General features: G+C 40.3%; 1 protein-coding gene across 1 annotated transcript; it reads left to right on the top strand.

The window, feature by feature from the left end:
- The first annotated feature begins 756 nt into the window (after positions 1 to 756).
- slx4 (SLX4 structure-specific endonuclease subunit homolog (S. cerevisiae)) lies at positions 757 to 17,846 on the top strand. Its single transcript, XM_038291479.1, has 14 exons — positions 757 to 939; positions 1,028 to 1,515; positions 2,897 to 3,113; positions 4,062 to 4,277; positions 4,377 to 4,591; positions 5,525 to 5,805; positions 6,027 to 6,228; positions 6,611 to 6,747; positions 7,412 to 7,558; positions 10,111 to 10,280; positions 12,656 to 14,610; positions 16,363 to 16,462; positions 16,613 to 16,903; positions 17,237 to 17,846. Exons 2-14 carry the CDS (start codon positions 1,116 to 1,118, stop codon positions 17,601 to 17,603), a joined length of 4,698 nt encoding a protein of 1,565 aa, XP_038147407.1. The 5' UTR covers positions 757 to 939; positions 1,028 to 1,115; the 3' UTR covers positions 17,604 to 17,846.
- The last annotated feature ends 34 nt before the right edge of the window (positions 17,847 to 17,880 follow it).

Genomic DNA, 17,880 nt, shown 5'->3' with positions numbered 1-17,880 from the left:
AAGTGTAAATAACCTTAAAATTCATATACAGAGCAACGCACTCCCAAATCAATGGTTCTTGAACAAAAGGAGCAGAAAGACGAACAATTTTATGATTTTTCTCAATTATCCCAATTTACTGGAAGTACATATTGTTGTATAAGTATTTAACGATTCACAAAGTAGTATCTTCATTATATCCATGAAATCTAACTTTCATACATGTCTAACATTGTAGATTTTATGTTTTTTTAAATATTGTTTTAATGTCATCATTGTTTTCAACTCTTTAATTCCTTAATAATGTCCTCTGATTAAAAGTAATCATAGGCAATTTAAAAAAATTCTAAAATATGTAAATAAAATCTGGGAAAGCCATTAATTCAGTAAAGCATAAATAACAGTGTAGCTGCTGAGTATGGAGGACAAACTCTACCATATTCAAAAATAAATACAGAAAGCTGTATGTAACGCAATTTCGTTCTGTATGCACCCTGTGCATACAAAATGACAAATAAAGAAGTCTAAGTCTAAGTCTAAGTCTAAGTCTAAGAAATACATAAATGCTCAATAATAAATAAGAAGAAGACTTTTTTTTATTGAATTTTGACTTTTTCCCCCATTTAAATTGGGGGGGGGGGGTTAGTGGCCCTTATCCTCTTCCGTAAGAGTTTGAAAGCCGAATTATTATGTTATATTTATTATATCCCAGTATACGTGATCCTGCGTGACATCATCGAGGTGCTCATCTTTGGGGCGCTATTGGCTTGTTGATCGTCATGTGACCGGAAGTTAAAAATGGAGCGGTTTGAGTAAAATGTTTTGAAAAATAAACAAACCAATAGGTTTTTAATCTATTCGTTTATTATTATTACAGAGTAATGTTGCTTAAAGATAAGAAGCCATATTTTTAACTCGGCAGCTGTTGAAGACATGGGTGAATTAATGGAGCTAACAATGGTAAGTTTATGATTAGCGCTAACAGCTAGCTTATCTATTGCTACTCTTTAGGTTTGTTTTAAGGACCTTATTTTCCCTTCTTTCTTAGTTTATGAAACTCGTAACGTAGCTTCCCTGGCAGTCTTGATGGAAAAATACTCCTTCGCCACCTTTAACGTAAGACTAAGGACGTCGCCATGGACGACTCTGAGCTGGACTTTGTTGATGTCGCCTCCAAACTGCTAAAACGTGTCCGAAAAAAAGCGGCTGATCCAGGCAGACAGAGCAGGAAGGCAGAACAACAGAACCAAGCAACCCGGGGGGGAAAGAGGAATTTCGCTAAGCAGGATGAAGCCTCTGGATCCAGGTCAGCCTCCCAGCCTGCGGAACCAGAGATGGTCTGTGGAGGAATTGGATGCAGATCAGAGGATGCTGCTGCTGAGCCTCCAGCTGATGGAGACCTGAGGGCAAAAGACAAAGTGCTGCTCAGGATGCAAGGATTTAAAAGAGCTTCTCCTCAGAGGATAAAACACAGCAGTAGGACTGGTCCTCTAATCCAGGATGGCAGGGTTCAGGCTGCGGGACATCAGGAAGCAGGTAGAGAAGTGCAAACATTCATGTTTATTCAACTGTTTGTTTTTATGTTAAATTCAAGACCAACACTAAAACGGCTTTCATGTTGTGATGTGTAATGTTATTCAAATATAAGTCTGAAAGGTGAGTTATATGCAGCAACCCTAGTTCAGAGCTTTATACATCTGTAAATCATCATGCTGAACAGGGACCCTCTGCCTCAGCCTAAAGTCTTTTGCAGCTTCTCAATTATTTTATTGGGATATTCCAAAATTTTTCTCCCTTCTTGCTTTTTGTTGATGCTGAAGAGATAAACTCCCTACAGGGTGATGCTGCCACCACTATGGTTAACTGTGGGAATTGTGTTTTAGATGTTACCCCCTCCTTTGAAATTAAACAAAGGGTTTTACTTTAGTCTCATCTGATCGGAGCATCTTCATCCACATATTGCTGACAAACATGCATTACTGAAAAAAAGGCCTTTTTCTTGTCTCTGTTGCAGACACTGTTCATTTAACACTACTAATAGTTGTTCCTTCTGATTTCTGGATCCCAATAGCTTACCAATAGTTACTATGGGCCTCCTAGCTGCTTTAGCGGTTCATGTCTTTCTCACCTAATCTGTCAGTTTATTAGGACAACTGTTTTTTTTTAATAAGCTTCCAGTTGTGGCAGATCCTGTTTTCAGATGATAGAGTGGAAAGTGTTTGGTACGGTATATTGTTTAAATAAACTGATCCTGTAGCTCTGAAATAGTTAATTGGATAAATCGCTTTGTGGAAACATTTCAATCGATTTAGTGATTGATTAATGCTTAACTTGAGTATATTGTCATGTTGATAAAGAAAAAAACAATGAGAGTAGTAACTAAGACAAAACAGTGAAATTTCCTCCTTAAGGTGCACATTAAGATGAGGTTTAAAGAAATGAGGAACAACAGAGAAGAATTTATTGACTGTAGAATGAAAGCTTTCAGTGCAGGATCCACCACAAACATGCTTAGATGTGTCAGACCCATCAACCCTGCAGGGCAGAGAAGAGGTTGGTTCCAGTTCTGGTTCTGTTCTGTGGATTTGATCATATTTCTACTGGGAATTGAGCTAGAAAGGGCTGATCTTTTGATCATTGGATGTTAGAATTTTACTACAAATGTACACTAACGTGTTTTAAATGATACATTTTTGATTTTTCAAAAAAATCCACAGATTGAGATTTTTTTTTCAATTGTCAGATCAATAAAATACTTAATGACTGAAATGACTAACAGCTGCACCCCTAGTTTGCATTCAATAACTTGTTGACTTATTGAAGATATGGTTTTATTTTTGGGAGTATCTCAAAAAATAGTGCATTTGCGAAATACAAAAACAGTAGTGAGATTTTCATTTTATTTTTGAATCCTCAGATAAGCCAACGTCAACGTCCTCCTGCTCTGGTTCGCACTCCTCCGACCGCGCAGAGACCGATGAGGCTCTGGCCCTGCGACTACAGCAGGAGCTGGACAGGGAGGCGGCAGAGGCTCAGGCTGTGGACCTTGAAGATGGAGGCCTTTTCTTCTGTCAGATTTGCCACAGAGACTTATCGCATATGACCGCCGAGGGGCGAACACAACACCTCAACAGGTCAGCAAATTTCTATCTTGATTTAACAGGGAACCTGTGTTTACAAAAAAAAAGGGAATAAACAGCAAGATGTTGATTGATGGTCTGAGATCCACATACACTAACTATCAGCATTATTGTCAGATAAATGTTGGTGTTTTTAAACCTTAAAAAGCAAACTACTACAGTTTTTTTTTTTTTTTGTTGATTCATTGTTTTGTGTTATTTTAAGATTTTTAAAAGTTCTCTATTCTTTATCTGGTCAAAATGTCTGCAGAATGGCACAAAAAATTACCTTTTTTTTTTTAACAGTTTAACATCTTGGAAATGGTTATTTGGTATTACTCTCAATTTGGATTTTGTTCCTGTACTACCAGCGACAGACAAGTCCCACTGCCACTGACCAGCTTTAAAGCTTGTCACAGTTTTTTTTCAAATAATAGAAAAACATTTCAATTAATCATCTAAACATCCCTTTTGTGATGAGGATCAAAAAGCTGCAATCTTTTGTTCTCTGAGCATTCAAATTTTGGCTTGTAGATATGGGCAGCTGATCAATTGAATAGAACCTTAAGATTTTTATTCTTGTTTGTTTTGTAAACAAATGAGGATTTCTAGTAAAAAAAAATAAAAAAAACTCCTGAAATTAGTTTTGAATAGATAAGCAGCCAAACTATGCTTCTTAAAAAAGACCCCAGCCTCAACTCTTATACAAATATACAACATGCTGCTTTGTTAGCTTCATTTGTTAATAATTCATGTTTTTAAACTTATTGTTATTAACTATTGTTGAACACCTTTTAATGCTCCACACACTAAAGTGTGATCTGCCCCTGAAAGTCGGTCAGTTTTATTGATCTCAACCAATTCTCATACAAAGAGCATCTAAACATCCAAACCGAATGATAACAGATGCCTTTTTACTGGGAACTGTATCTAGGCTTCATGAAGTGTTTGTTTTCTTTGTAGGTGTTTGGATCAGAATGAACAGAGTGCTCCCTCTGCCCCCCCACCCTCTGCTGTCCCAGACTGTCCCATCTGCGGCAAGAAGTTCAAGACCCAGAAGAGCCGCTCGGCCCACCTGAAGCGCTGCTCTGCAGACATGGGCGTCTCTCCAGCTGTTCTGCTGCAGGCTCTGCAGAGACAGGCTGAGGAGAGTCGGAGCTCCTCCGCCACCAACACACAGTGAGAGCAGAGCGTCTTAGTGGGAGATACAGTCTGAAAGCTGGAACCTCTCAGCATGAAGAACCTTCACTCCATTTAACAACTGTTTTCCTCTGTTAGGTTACAACCTGCGGGTAGCAAAAGGAAAGCTCCCTCCAAGGCGGAGCTTCCAGCAAGGAAGAAGCCTAGAAAGAAGAACGAACCGGTGGATGAGGAGACTATGGTGGCTCTGGCTCTGTCCTCCTCCCTACTGGAGCAGCAGACGAAGCTGCAGGCGGAGAGCGGTCCGCCTCACGGTTCCATGACCCCAGTGCTGAAATGGAAGCCAGATGCTGGTACGGTGACATCTCTAATATTTCTTTTTTTCCTTAAGAATAGTTTGTTTTTTTTTTTGTTTTTTTGTTGGTTTTTTGTTTTAGGGGAATAAAAACCCAGAAGGGGCCCTGTTGGGGCTGAAGGTAGTAGAGTTTGAAGGCCCTGAGAATTTTATATATTCATCTACTGCCTCTGACGCATCATAAATTAATCAATTATCTACTATCAAACTATTAGACAAGAACCAAATGTGAGAAACTTGTGTTTAGATTTGAGGAACAATAAAATATGACTGAATATTAAGACATTTATAGGTAAGAAAAAAAAACAAAAAAACAATTACCGACCAACTAGGAGCAAATTTCAATATAAAAATTAGAAATTTTTTAGAACAAATTTACATTTTAAAAGAACAAGGTTGGATCTTCTCTGATGTCATAAAAACTCAGGAACTTACAAGAAAAAATAAAAAATAAAGGTAAGTAAATGCATAAATGTATCATATTAAAGTCCATGTAAAATGGCAAAAGCTATATATTCTGAGGTTGTCAACTTATAGAAATATGCTATTAACCATCCAGCATCAAGAAAATGGCAAAAAAATTCCCCTTACACAGGCTTTAAAACTGAGTCTTTTTAACATAAAGAAATTGCAAAAAAAAAAAAACCAGAAATACATTAAAAAAAGAAAAACTCAGAAGTTTACTGAGATTTTAAATGAGATCCATGTGATATAATTGCCAGAAACCTACTGCGACTAAAGGGATTTTTCTCACATTTTGAGTGGAAATTAGATTAATCTGTTTTGGAATTAAGCATAAAGTGAATTTCTATGACTACTCCCCATGTTGATTGTTCTTACAGTTCGATATAATCACCTTTCAAACACCTGGTTCATGATCACTTAGTTTGGTTGGAGTCTAGACTCATTATTTCTCCTTTTCTCTTAGCAGCTAAGAAACGTGTTAAAAATAAAAAGGCTGCCGTCCCTCGCCCTCCGCCCCTCCTCCTCATTCAGGATGCAGAGACGGCTCTGCTACGGCTGCAGGAGCGAGTTTCTGCTCTCTTGCTTTGCCACCAGGCGCCCTCTCCTCCCACCCCAACACGACGCCCCAGCAGCCTGCCTGCCTGGACAGGCGCCGCCCCCCTATGGCAGAAAAGTTCTCTGTTGGATGGGGACTCTGACTTCTACACTGCGGAGCTCCAGCACCTCTTCACTGCAGAATCTGCAACGGTAAAGAGAAGAAAGATGAATCTTTGTTGAAACGGTTTACATAAACTTAAACCTTTTAAGCTTATTAAAACAAATAAAGTGTGGAATCTTATATCTCCTTTCAAAGTTTACTCCATCATTGGATTTTAGGCTGCCTGAGCTAAATTACTTCCATATAGTTTATTCTCCTATCCTCTGTGTGGATATCTTTAATAGGCTGTTCTTCTGTTTATTAAATTTAGGCCGAGGAAGTCTCATCAAGCACCAACAGCAAGTCAGAGTCTTGTGTCCCGCCTGTGCTGCCCTCCTGCTCCCAGGCGGCATCCTCGGCTCCTTCCACTCCAGGGACAGGAGGACTCAGTGTGGGAAGCCAGGCCCTCCAGGATCTGATGGATCTGGCTGAAGACGGCATGACTCTGACACAGTATGGATACTCAGACAAAGGTAAAACAAATCCTGTCAGCAGTAGAAAGTATTTGCATAAAGTAGTTGGATTGTTAAATTAAACCTTAATTCGTCCACAATCTTGAATGGAATCGGTGCCTGAAATGTTAAAACCAACATGCACCATAAAAGAGAGGAAATTACTGCAGGTTTCCTTATAGATGCAGTAGTTTTAGTCCAACAGAAAACTGATTTCCTGTTCTGGTGTTTGATCTGCTGCTCACCCTGTCTTAGTGGTCAAGAGCAAATTGGTATTTATTACTGTGCCAAAGTGTACGCTTAAAAAAGACAAGAATAATGCCGTAAATTAAATCTGTGCTTTTCAAAAGCTTTTAGTTTGTCTCATCATGCTTTTGGTTGTGATCTTCTGCTTTTTCTGCAGCCAAACACCTGAGCGGTTTCATTCAGGAGGAGGAGGTGGAGGATCAGGCAGAGCCGACAGGTGACGCTCACAGCAGCCAGACGGATAGGAGGTCACATCACCCGGATGCAGATAGAGACAGAGACAGCCATGAGGCGGTGAGACACTTATTCAATTCTGTGCTTTGTTTCAAGGACTTATAAACTATAGGAATTATACAGGTGGTAAAGTATTTCAAGTGTTTTATTGGTGTTTATAATCATACATGCACACAATACTTTTTTAAAAAACCATTAATAAAATTCCACTGCAGAAAACGTTCTGAAAATGAGTAAAGATTTCTTAAAATAAATGTATTTGCCTTTAATTTGAGAAGGAAAATAAGATGATCTGCCAATTGAATCAGCATTTATCCATAAAATAAGATAATTAGACATGACATGCACTTAAAATAAGAGACTGCAGTTGTTTTTTTCTTATTTTAAATGTAAATTGTCTTATTCCATTAGCAGTGTCTCACTAACTTGCTCAATTCAAGAAGAATGCACCTATTTTAAGAACGAAAATGAAGTACTTTTATGCAGTGCTCTAAAGCTTTTTTTAGGGTTTCCCAGGCACCTCTTTAGAACAGCTTTGACTCCCTCGTTTACTCTTGATGTTTCTATCACTACTTTTATCAGTTCATCTGCTGATTAATGGTGTATTTCGTCAAAACTATTCTTCCTTTTTTTGTATTTTTGTAGATTATCATCCAGGAAGCATTAAAAGCCCTTTTAATGTTTGCGCTAAGCTTTATTTGTTGTTCGTTTGTTTTCCCTATAGGTGGCGCTAACCAGGCTGTCATCAGACCTGAGAAGCATGGTTAACAACCCTCAGCTCAGTGATGTGCAGCTCCAGGTGGACAGTGGAGATGTCTACTTTGCACATTCCTTCATGGTGTACGCTCGCTGCCCCCTGCTGGCTGAAATGGTAAATTGATCCTCATAAATGCCCTGTGTTTGTTTTTTTATGGTTTTATTTTCATTTTTATTTTTTTTACATAAAATAATTTAAACGGCATATCTAAGGTAGCCCTGAATGCTCCCACAATATACTGATTTATTTATGATTTATCTGAATATGTAATGAAAATATCTTCTAATGTGGGAGGAATTATTTTTTGATTTTGATATTCTGCATCAGTATAAATATTGTTTTATTTTGTCTTTTTTTTCAAAATATATTTATTAAACTTTAGCAGTTTAAACAAACATCTTGAAAGAGATACAAAATATTACCACAGCAGTAGTAGTGTTACTGTTCAAGTCAAAATAAAATACAAACAACAACAAAAAAGACAAAAAGGTGCCTCACAAAATATTGGTTCCAATGTGACTGATCACATTTTGTGCTTAACCTCTTATACTGAGAATTAAATTTGACACAATATGTCCTCAAATAAATTGTCTTTGGGAACTGCAGTTCACATGTTCTTCAATCACTTGCACCGTCTTCTAAGATATTCAAATTCTTTACATAATTAATGAAGGAATTCCAAATAGATTCAAACTATTTTGTAATTTTATGATTGATTCAAGATTCTTTTTTAGGGTTATAATTGGTTCACCTTTTAGTCTGGGAAAATAACTATTTTGTAGGAAACCTAAATGTCCTTTTACCAAGTTATATGTTGACTAGACACACATTGACGATATTGTTGGTACGCCTCATTTAATGTGACAAAAATCCACAAAGATCACAGGGATAACTTGAATTTAACAAAAGTAATCATAGATTAAAAACCATGGAATGAACAAATGAAAGTTAGACATTGGTTTCCAATTGTATTTCAACATAATTCTAAAAACAAATAAGCTCATGAAGCAGTCCTAGACACATTTAATGGTATCTCTAGAAAAAGAAATGAAATTAATGTAACCGAAGCGACATTTTAAATCAAGCTGTGTTTACCGATTTGCATCACATGTGTCTCCAATCTAGTAAACAGTCAGTGGGCCTCTATATAGGGTAATCACTGTGGTGTTTGGTGACATGGTGTGTACCACACCCAACATGGACCAGAGGAAGTAAAGGCAATAGTTATTTCAGGAAATTAGAAAGAAAATTAAAGTCAAGAATCTTAGATGTAAATTTTAAAACCAACTCCAAGCAGAAATGCTCATATCGCTGCAGTTACACATATTATTCAGAAATGTAAGATCCTTGAGACTTTAGCAAATTTCCTTGGATGAGAAAAGTTGATTAATCCTAAAATGTATAATAGGAATGGCAGCACAAAAGCCCAGAAAAACTTCTAAAGAGATAAAAAGTGAACTTCAAGCTCAAGGAACAACGAATTCAGATCACACCATTTGTTGTTTGAGCCAAAGTGGACTTAATGGGAGTCGACCACGCAGGACACCATAGTATAAAACAAATTATAAAAAAGGCAGACTGGAATTTGCTTAACTACATGTTAACAGGTCACATAAAAGACAAAAATTGAAGTTCTTGCCAAAAGACATCAGAGTTCATAGAAGAAAAATGAAGCATTAAAAAAACAAAAACAAAAAAAAAACCCAGTCCCCATTATGAAACATGGAGGAGGCTCTGTTATGCTCTGGGGCCTCTTTGCTTCATGCGTGGAATGTCTACCAGGTCCAATGAAATCACGACTATGAGGGTATTCTAGAGAGAAATGTGCTGCCCAGAGTCAGAAAGCCTGATCTCATCTGCCTGTCACAGGTCTTCAACAGGATAATGACCCAAACAAAGCCAAGAATGGCTAAGAGGGAAACATTGGACTATTCTGAAATGAGCCCTGATCTAAATCCTGTTAGCATATCTGGAAGGAGTTAGAAAAGGCTCCCTTCACACCTGAGACACCTGGAGCAGTTTACTCATGAGGAGTGGGCCAAAATACCTGCTGAGATGAGCAGAAGTCTCATTGACAGTTAAAGGAATCGTCTGATGGGAGAGATTACCTCTAAAGGTTTTGAAACAAAATGCTGTTAAAGGCAACCTCTTTTTGTTCTGTTCTGTTGCACGAGTCTTTTTTTTTTTTAATCATTCAGTTGAAGCGTATTGAAATTCAATGTCTGACTTTCATTTTTTTCATTTTGATAGAATTTCTCTTTATTATTGCTTTTTGTCAGATTCAAGTTATTTCTGTGACCATTTTCTTTCATTAAATGAGGATAACCAGTAATTCTGTCCAGTTGTGTGGGTTTAAATTGTTTTTAAGGTTTTATTCAGACAAATCTTAATGCCAGAGGTTTATTGATGGCTACAGAACCTGTGTTCTCTGAATGTTGATGCAAGGTAAAAGTAGTGTGGAATTATTTATGTTTTCTAGCTCTTAAATAAAACTTTTGGCTTTGTGGCTTCTATATATGCATGAACCCAGAGTTAACGTAAACTTCATTAAATCTCTAAAATAAGGTGGACCTTTTTGGGAAATTTGAGGACATCATATGCTTGAAGGGATTGGGACAGAACGTAACTCTGTTCCTTTTTTGAGGATCTTTTTCTCCCTTTCCCAGGTTTATGAAAGTGGGTTCGGGGTGCAGGAGGAGGGCATGCCGGCAGCTCAAAGGGTGCTGTTAAATGACATGCCTGGCCAGGCGGTGCTGGCTCTGCTGCAGTACCTGTACACCGCCCACTGCTCCATCACTGCACGGCTGAGGCCTCATGTGCTGGAGCTGGCATCCAGGTTAGTCTAATTTTTATTCTAGATGTGAATAATGTAATTTTATTTAAAAATTGTCATTTTGAGGAGGAAACAATGTATTTCAGATATCAAAAATGCATATTCAGACAAACTAATACATATTTAAACAACCTGTTGTAACAACAATAACTTTACGGGGGAGGTGATAGTTTACTGCTTGAATGGTAGTGGATCAATGTTTTGTATTTACATGAAATCATCTGTAAGCAGGTGAAAAAGGAGTATAAAAATTTTGTTCAATAGGTAGAACCTGTTCATCTCATGGGGCTCCCATTTTTATTCTGTCTTCCATCTCACAGTAGATAAGTAGCTGTTTGACTGTGCAGTTTTATTTTCTATAATGCTGTTATCATACATCACAGTTCTCCCAGCAATATCAAGTTCTGCTAAATACCTGTTAAAGAAGTTTAATGCTACAGATGTGAGGATGGATCAGGGTATGTGATGGATTGTGAGGTGAAACTGTAGCGCTCATAAAGATAGCTGTCTGAATATGAGATGAGATCTATCCGCTGTCTGATCATCCTCTCTCTGCTGATATTTATCTCTCTCTGAAATAATGCCCATTCTTTAATTGGATCCTCATGTGTTCTAATGAACCTTGTGAATGATTTCCTTTTTATTGTTTGCGTAAAACTCTGACAAAATTAGGAACTAAAGTATCGTGATTGGCTTTAAGGAGAGCGGAGACTGAGGACACTGAGTTTTTTTGAAGAAAATTTGCTGTTAACAAGGCTAGCTTTGGGGAGAATGTTGCTATGGTAACAGAAACAGAGGTTGAGTAAATCCTCATGCCAAACGGAAAAGTTCAGAGATTCCCAGATTTCATGGTTAACAAACCTTGAGTTTTTATTAAACCTGATTTGTGAAACGGGTCACTGGTGTAAGCAGCAGCCTTCAGCTGCCACTTAAATAGGAAATTGAGTCCAGCTGCTGTTTTTCTTGCCACAGAGGATATGTTTGCACAAAACACACCGTGAACACAGAGGAACACAGTAGATGAGGTCAGGGAGGAGGAAGTAGGTTCCCTAGTATGAAACATGACTAGACGATGGACGGAGCAAAATCCAGGACAACATTGGGAAGAAAACATTTGAATTGTGCAAAACACCACCGTTCACCAGGACATCAACCTTAAAGGAATAGTACACCCAAAACATGATTAGCCTTCATTTTCTACTCACCCCCATGCTGAACAACACTCTGGAGTACTTTTTTGATATCTCAAATGCATCTGGAGATCTGGGAGGCTTCTTGCTGTCTGCTGACATTCAAATAATGGAGGTCTATGGCGCCCGAGGCAGAAAGGTCCATAAAAGTCCACAAAAAACGTGTCAATATTCCTCCATACTGCTCGTCCAATGTATTCCAAGTGTCCTGAGTGGGTAGCATCCAGAATTTACTCGAAACAAAGTTATGTAGAATGTTTTTAGAGAATAAACAGTAGTGTATAGGATTTCCTGAAAGCGCGTTCACGAATCTACGGAAACCGCGGCAGACCAAACCAGACGAAGGTGCGCATTCAGCTCGGCAAAGAACTCATGCTCTTCCTCAACACTGAAGTCCTTGGACATTTTTCTTTCGTTGTTTCTTTCTTTGCACAGGTAAACAGCACACTTCTTCTTCTACGCTGGCATTATCGGCAGAGCAGACGCTGAATGCGCACTTTCATCTGGTTTGGTCTGCCGCGGTGTCCGTAGACTCGTGAACGCGCTTTTAGGAAATCCTATACACTACTGTTTATGCTCTAAAAACATTCTAAACGACTTCGTTTCGAGTAAATTATGGACGCTACCCACTCAGGACACTTGGAATACATTGGACGAGCAGTATGGAGGAATATTATGGACCTTTCTGCCTCGGGCGCCATAGACCTCCATTATTTGAATGTCAGCAGACAGCAAGAAGCCTCCCAGATCTCCAGATGGATTTGAGATATCAAAAAAGTACTCCAGAGTGTTGTTCAGCATGGGGGTGAGTAGAAAATGAAGGCTAATCCTGTTTTGGGTGTACTATTCCTTTAAATTTACAGCCTCCGCTACTCTGGAATGGTTTAAATCAAAGTATATCAGTGGGAAGATTTAAAAAATGAATATTTACAGATGTTCTCCATCCGTTCTGACTGAGCTTGGAGTGTTTGGCTTTCAGATGTGCAGCAATATTCCACCTCTTCAGTCATGCTCTAACTTGTGCTGCTCTTTCAATATATAAAATCAAAATAAAAAAATTTGAAGGATTTTATTGAGTATTAAGACGTTTCTCATTTCACTAGACCCATAAAACTTTCACAGTCACCGACTCTTCATGTGGTTCTCCTCCCTGACTCAGAACACCGTCTGACCTCTATGTTCTTTCAGGTTTGACCTGCAGGAGCTGGAGCGCCTCTGTCATTTACAACCAGATAGCATGGAGGAGGCGGGAGATGATGAGCTCAACGTAAACCAGGAGGAAAACGTGAATAACCAAACAGATCAGGCCTTCGTGGAGCTCCTCCGATCCATGTGGAATGAGGAGGATGAAGGCACAGGTGACTCGGACGGCGTGGATGGAGGAGGGCCGGGTGAGGAGGACCAACGAGATGATGAGGTCACCACAGGCGACAGAGAGATCAGCGAGGAACACGTGAATGAGGACGAGCTGGAGGAGATCTACGAGTTCGCGGCCACACAGAGACAGAGGGAGGAGCAGGAGAGGACCGAGGAGGAAGTGGAGGAAGATGAGGGGGAGGATGCAGAACCGGGTGGAGATGCAGTGATTACTAACCTGCAGCCGGAGTCAGACTGCAGCTACAGTCGCCTTTTCTCCCAGTCCTGGGGCGTCTACGACGAAGGAGATAAGTCCTGTAGGTCGGACACGCCTCTTCAGTCTAAGCAGGATGCTGCTTCTCAAGAAGCAGTATCCAAACGTTCTGGCAGGACTTTACTGCAGTCATCAGCAAGCGTCGTAGACGAACCTTCCCTTAACCTTCCCATGCCAGGGCTGTCCCCGGGCCAAGCTGCTCATCAGACGGATGATGGAGAACGCAGAGATGAAGCTGCAGAGACTAAGGGGGTGTCACAGCAGCGAGACAGCCAAGGTCCTCCTCTTTCTCCTGGTCTGCCTCCAAAGAGAGACGAGCCTGAGCTCATCGTTTTGTCTGATTCAGGTGAAGAGATGGAAGTAAAGAGCGGGAATTCTCCTCAGAAATACACAGGAATCAAATCCAGTCCAAGCCCCAAAGGATCCAGCCGTAGCTTCCAGTTCAGTCCTGGTGATCCAGCAGCTTGTTCTCCAGAACTTTCCTGGTTGATCCCATCCACTCCTCCCCAGAGCATCCAAAAAACCAGGACCTGTTCGGTACAGACCAACAGCAGCATGTGCAGGACGCAGCTCCTCCCCAGAGGGGAAACTTGTTCACCATTTAAGAACAAGTTTCAAACCTGCAGCAGTCCTCTTAGAGGCTCTGCTGGGGACGCAGCGAGCCTGGAATCCAGGTCCAAACAGAGCGAGAACCTTCTCAGTAGCTCAGACCTCAACGTTTCTATAAGAAACTATAGAAACTCCAGTAAGAATACTGAAGTCTTTGAAGCCCCACATTCCTTTAGAGAATCCATGAAGCGTGAGACTCCCCTTCATCTGCGATTTCAGCCATGCAGCAGCACCCCGCTGCACACTGACCCCCTCCAGCCCCCTGTCCCACCTGCTGCTTCCCCGCTCCACATAGACCCGGAGAGGCAGAGCGTTTCAGAACAAATGAAAGTGAGAACATCCTTAGACAGCCTGGGGGCCGCAGAGTCCGGGAGCTTTCATCTCCCCCCTATGTCCAGCCCTTCAGATCCACCCTCCTCTTCCTCTCACGAGAAAACTGCAGAGTCAAACCTGCAACATGGCGTCAAGAGGACAGGAGGGAGAAACGAGCAAGAAAACATAGAGAGGACGGGTTTCAGTCATGAAACGAAGGAAGAAATGTCTGCTGCAGATGTCAGAGAGGCCAGTTTTAATCAAAGCTTTGGGGATGAACCTCAGATAGCGTTTAATGATTCCTGGGGCTTCGACGCCTGCATGGAGGCCAACCCAGGCTGCTTCAGCCTGAAACTCGAGGAAACTGGAGATTCGAGCCCAAGAGAGAGACCCGGTTCATCATCCGCCTCCAAACAGCCATCTATTAACAGCATCCAGGATCCTGCTCCAGATCCAGGCTCCCCGATATCAGCAGAGATCGACAACGACCTCCTGGACTCCAGAATATGGGAGAGCTGGGAGGGTGATGAAGAGAAGGAGGATCTTCCTCTTTCTCAGAGGGTTAACCCGTCTACTCATCTCAAGACTCCAGGTAGATGTTAAGATATTTAATCAGACTTTCAATTATCATTGATCTTTTTAGTCAACAATTTACACAAAAACTTTAAAATCTAAAAAATATACATGATAAAGAGGGCTTGATAAATGAACCTGTGTTCTCTTTGGACTTTAATTTGAATTAGTTTGATTTTCTGGAACGAGAAGGTGGGACAAACCAAAAAATAAAGCAGGGAGAGGGGAAATGCTTCGTCACACCACTGAAGATGCCTCAGAGATTATATTATAGGAATATTTAGGGGGAAGGATAATCTTTTGCAAACAACAATTTCATCTTGATGATATTCCTCTTCACTGAAAATGGAACTAATGTTGGATTGTCTCAGTGTCTGTTTTCCTGTACAGAAACCTTTTATTTAAAAAGGGGCCTATTCACGTACTGTACCATGATTATGGATTTCTACCTTATATATTAACTCTGGTTACATAGAAACTTTTTTTGATTAAATTATGGCACCCTGTTGGCTTATAATATTATATTTTTGGTAGATTTCTTACTAAATGTAAGCATTTTTTTTTTTTTTACTGGCGGTACAGTGTTGTGCATCTGTGCAGTAAGGAATTAATTTCCACAGCAATAGTGTGGAAAGAAAAAGGGAAAAGTCCCATATCAAGTGTGAAAAGGTAGCAGTGGGTAAATAGTATAAACACTGGAGTTCACTGAAGCTGCCAACAGATGGCACAGCATACAATAATTAACTGCTGATGGTTCCCTGTGGAAAAAAAAAAATCCTTTCACGAATGAAAAGGATGAAAAAGACCCTATAAGGATTAATCTTTGGCGTATAAAGCTTTATTTTAACCTAAACCTTATTTTTATAGGCGTAGTATGTGATTGACCCCTTTAAGTCTTTATAGAGCAAGTTACCATTTTTGATGATCTGCATACCCCTTACAAATGGAGTCCCTCTCCACATCCCTCAGTGAGATCTAGAAGCACAAGATCTATATCCAGCCTTTTAGCAAAGGTACAGCTACCTTGCTGTACCTGTCGTTATGGCATTTGATCAATCACATTAGCCCTTGTGTGATATATTACCTACTGTAAATTAAGCTGATAAAAATTTAAGTTAAGAAAAAAAAATTAAAAATTAAATTAAAAGTTCCTGTATCAGAATTAATGCTGTTATTTTTTTGTTATGTTAAAACTAAAAAAAATGTTTCTTTCACTTTTTTCAGGAATTTCTTTAGATGCACTTTTGGTCTTTTTCTTATTAAATTGGGACAAGTTGCTGTTTCTTTTCATCACATTGACATTAACTTTTAGCCATCTAAATATTACAGATTTTTTAATGTTGCAAAAGTAATAAGGTCTTGTCCTTTCCTCTAAGAACAATCTTGGCTGAAAATGTTGATTTTCTAAGTATTTCAAGGTGTGCCCTATGATGTTTAGGGTGTTTATGAATTTAGCAGGACGCTTTTATGCAAAGAGACTCACAAAATAGGCATTAGGGTGAAGTTGTCTTGCCTATGGACCCACACTGGCAGCTCAGCCCCCCCTTGCAGGGATGTGAACCTGGGCTTCATGTGTGCAGGACTGGTGATGTAGCACTTGAGCGAGCCAGCTGAAGGGTTAAGGCTTTGTTGTTTGAATTAGGCTTTTATTTATAAAGCAGCTCTATTTTTGTCTGTTTTCTACCTATAAACAAGCTTATCTACATCTCCACTGTTAGTGTATCTAGTCTTTAACCTAGTGCCTGTTCTTCTGCCGCATGCGTCTTCTCAGTATCATCCAAGCATAAACGGCGTCCCTCTGCGGTGCCCATCACCCCCATGCCTCACTACTCTGACATGGACACACCGGAGCTAAAGAACAAACTCAACAGGTTAGTGGGTTCACTCTCACCTCCTTCATTGTCCTAAAGCTTGCCCTCCCAATCTGATCCTCATTAAGTTGCTCTGAAACAAGCTTTTTTTTTTCCTTCTGTCATCTGCTTGTCCATCACCTGCACCTTTTGATGTTGTCCTATGTGCAGGTTCGGTGTGAGGCCTTTACCGAAGCGTCAGATGGTCCTAAAGCTGAAGGAGATCCACCAGTACACCCACCAGCTGGTCAGCTCTGACTCAGAGGAAGAAGCAGCACCCCGGGTGAAGCATCCAATGAGCAGGGAGGTCTCCTGCCCCCAGAAGGGGCAGTTTAAAGAGCCCAGAGCGCCTGACACCGCGTCCCCCATCAAAGCCGGTAGAGGGGAGGAAGTAGAGCTGCTCTCCACCTCACAGGGCTCAAACAGCTCCTCCTCCACTGCTGCCAGCCAGGAGTCAGAAAGGTGAGTGGAGTGGGAAATATTCACACCCCTTAGACCTGATCTAAGGGATCAACTATTAAGCAAAACAAAAAGATCACTATTTTATATCTGGGTGGGACTTTGACTGTGCCATTTAACATTTCCATAAGCATTATGCTGCCACCATCGTGCAACAGCTTTTACAGAAACCTTTTTTTTCTTTTTTTACTTTACACGTTTTGGATTATTTTGTGTTTTTGTCTCACAAAAGAATCCCAGAAAGTAGACTAAAAGTATGTTAAACAGCTGAGAGTGGATCAGTTTGCAGTTTTTGTGATATTCTGACCACACCATGTAAAAATCTGATCTCATCAGGTCCAACCCTGAGCTGGTTCTCTCTTCTGATGGCGACTCAGACAGCGATGGCGGCATCTCATCCTCCCAGGCGGCTTCTCGTCTCCAGGACCGCCTCCAGGCGGTGCGCTCCTTCATCCTGTCCGACTCCAGCCTGTACAGTCGGATCCTTCAGTACCAGCCTCTGGTTCTCTCTCAGCTCCAGCAGCAGCTCAAAGAAGCAGGGATACGTCTCGGTGCTGCGAAGCTAATGGACTATCTGGACTCCCAGTGTATCACCTTCACCACGGCTAAGCCGGGCCACCCTACAGCGGGTCACAGGAGGGCTAAAAAGAGCAGCCGGGGCGCCAGAGGAGGGAGCAGGAAAAATGGAGCTTTGAAGCTGTAGCAGAGAATTTTGACATGGAGAAATATATATAAAAAAAATTTTATATATGGGAGCTAGTCTGGAAATATTAAAGCAGAAACTTTTAAATTATGAACCGTTTACAGATTTAAATGTTGTAAATACTCTTTTTAAGACACTTCATGCATTTTAGGAGTTCCTTTTTCAGGTGTTGCATTTATTACAATGTTGGACTGTTAAAATAAAACAATGTTTTTGTTACCTCGTACCATATCTGATCTTATGAATGGTCGCCTTTATTTTCTAAAAACTAAAAAAT

The sequence above is a fragment of the Cyprinodon tularosa genome, unplaced genomic scaffold (assembly GCF_016077235.1).
Source record: "Cyprinodon tularosa strain WSP-4 unplaced genomic scaffold, ASM1607723v1 ctg108, whole genome shotgun sequence".
NCBI lineage: Eukaryota > Metazoa > Chordata > Actinopteri > Cyprinodontiformes > Cyprinodontidae > Cyprinodon > Cyprinodon tularosa.
Note: the sequence above shows the minus strand (reverse complement) of the source record. Positions and strands in the feature narration are given on the sequence as shown.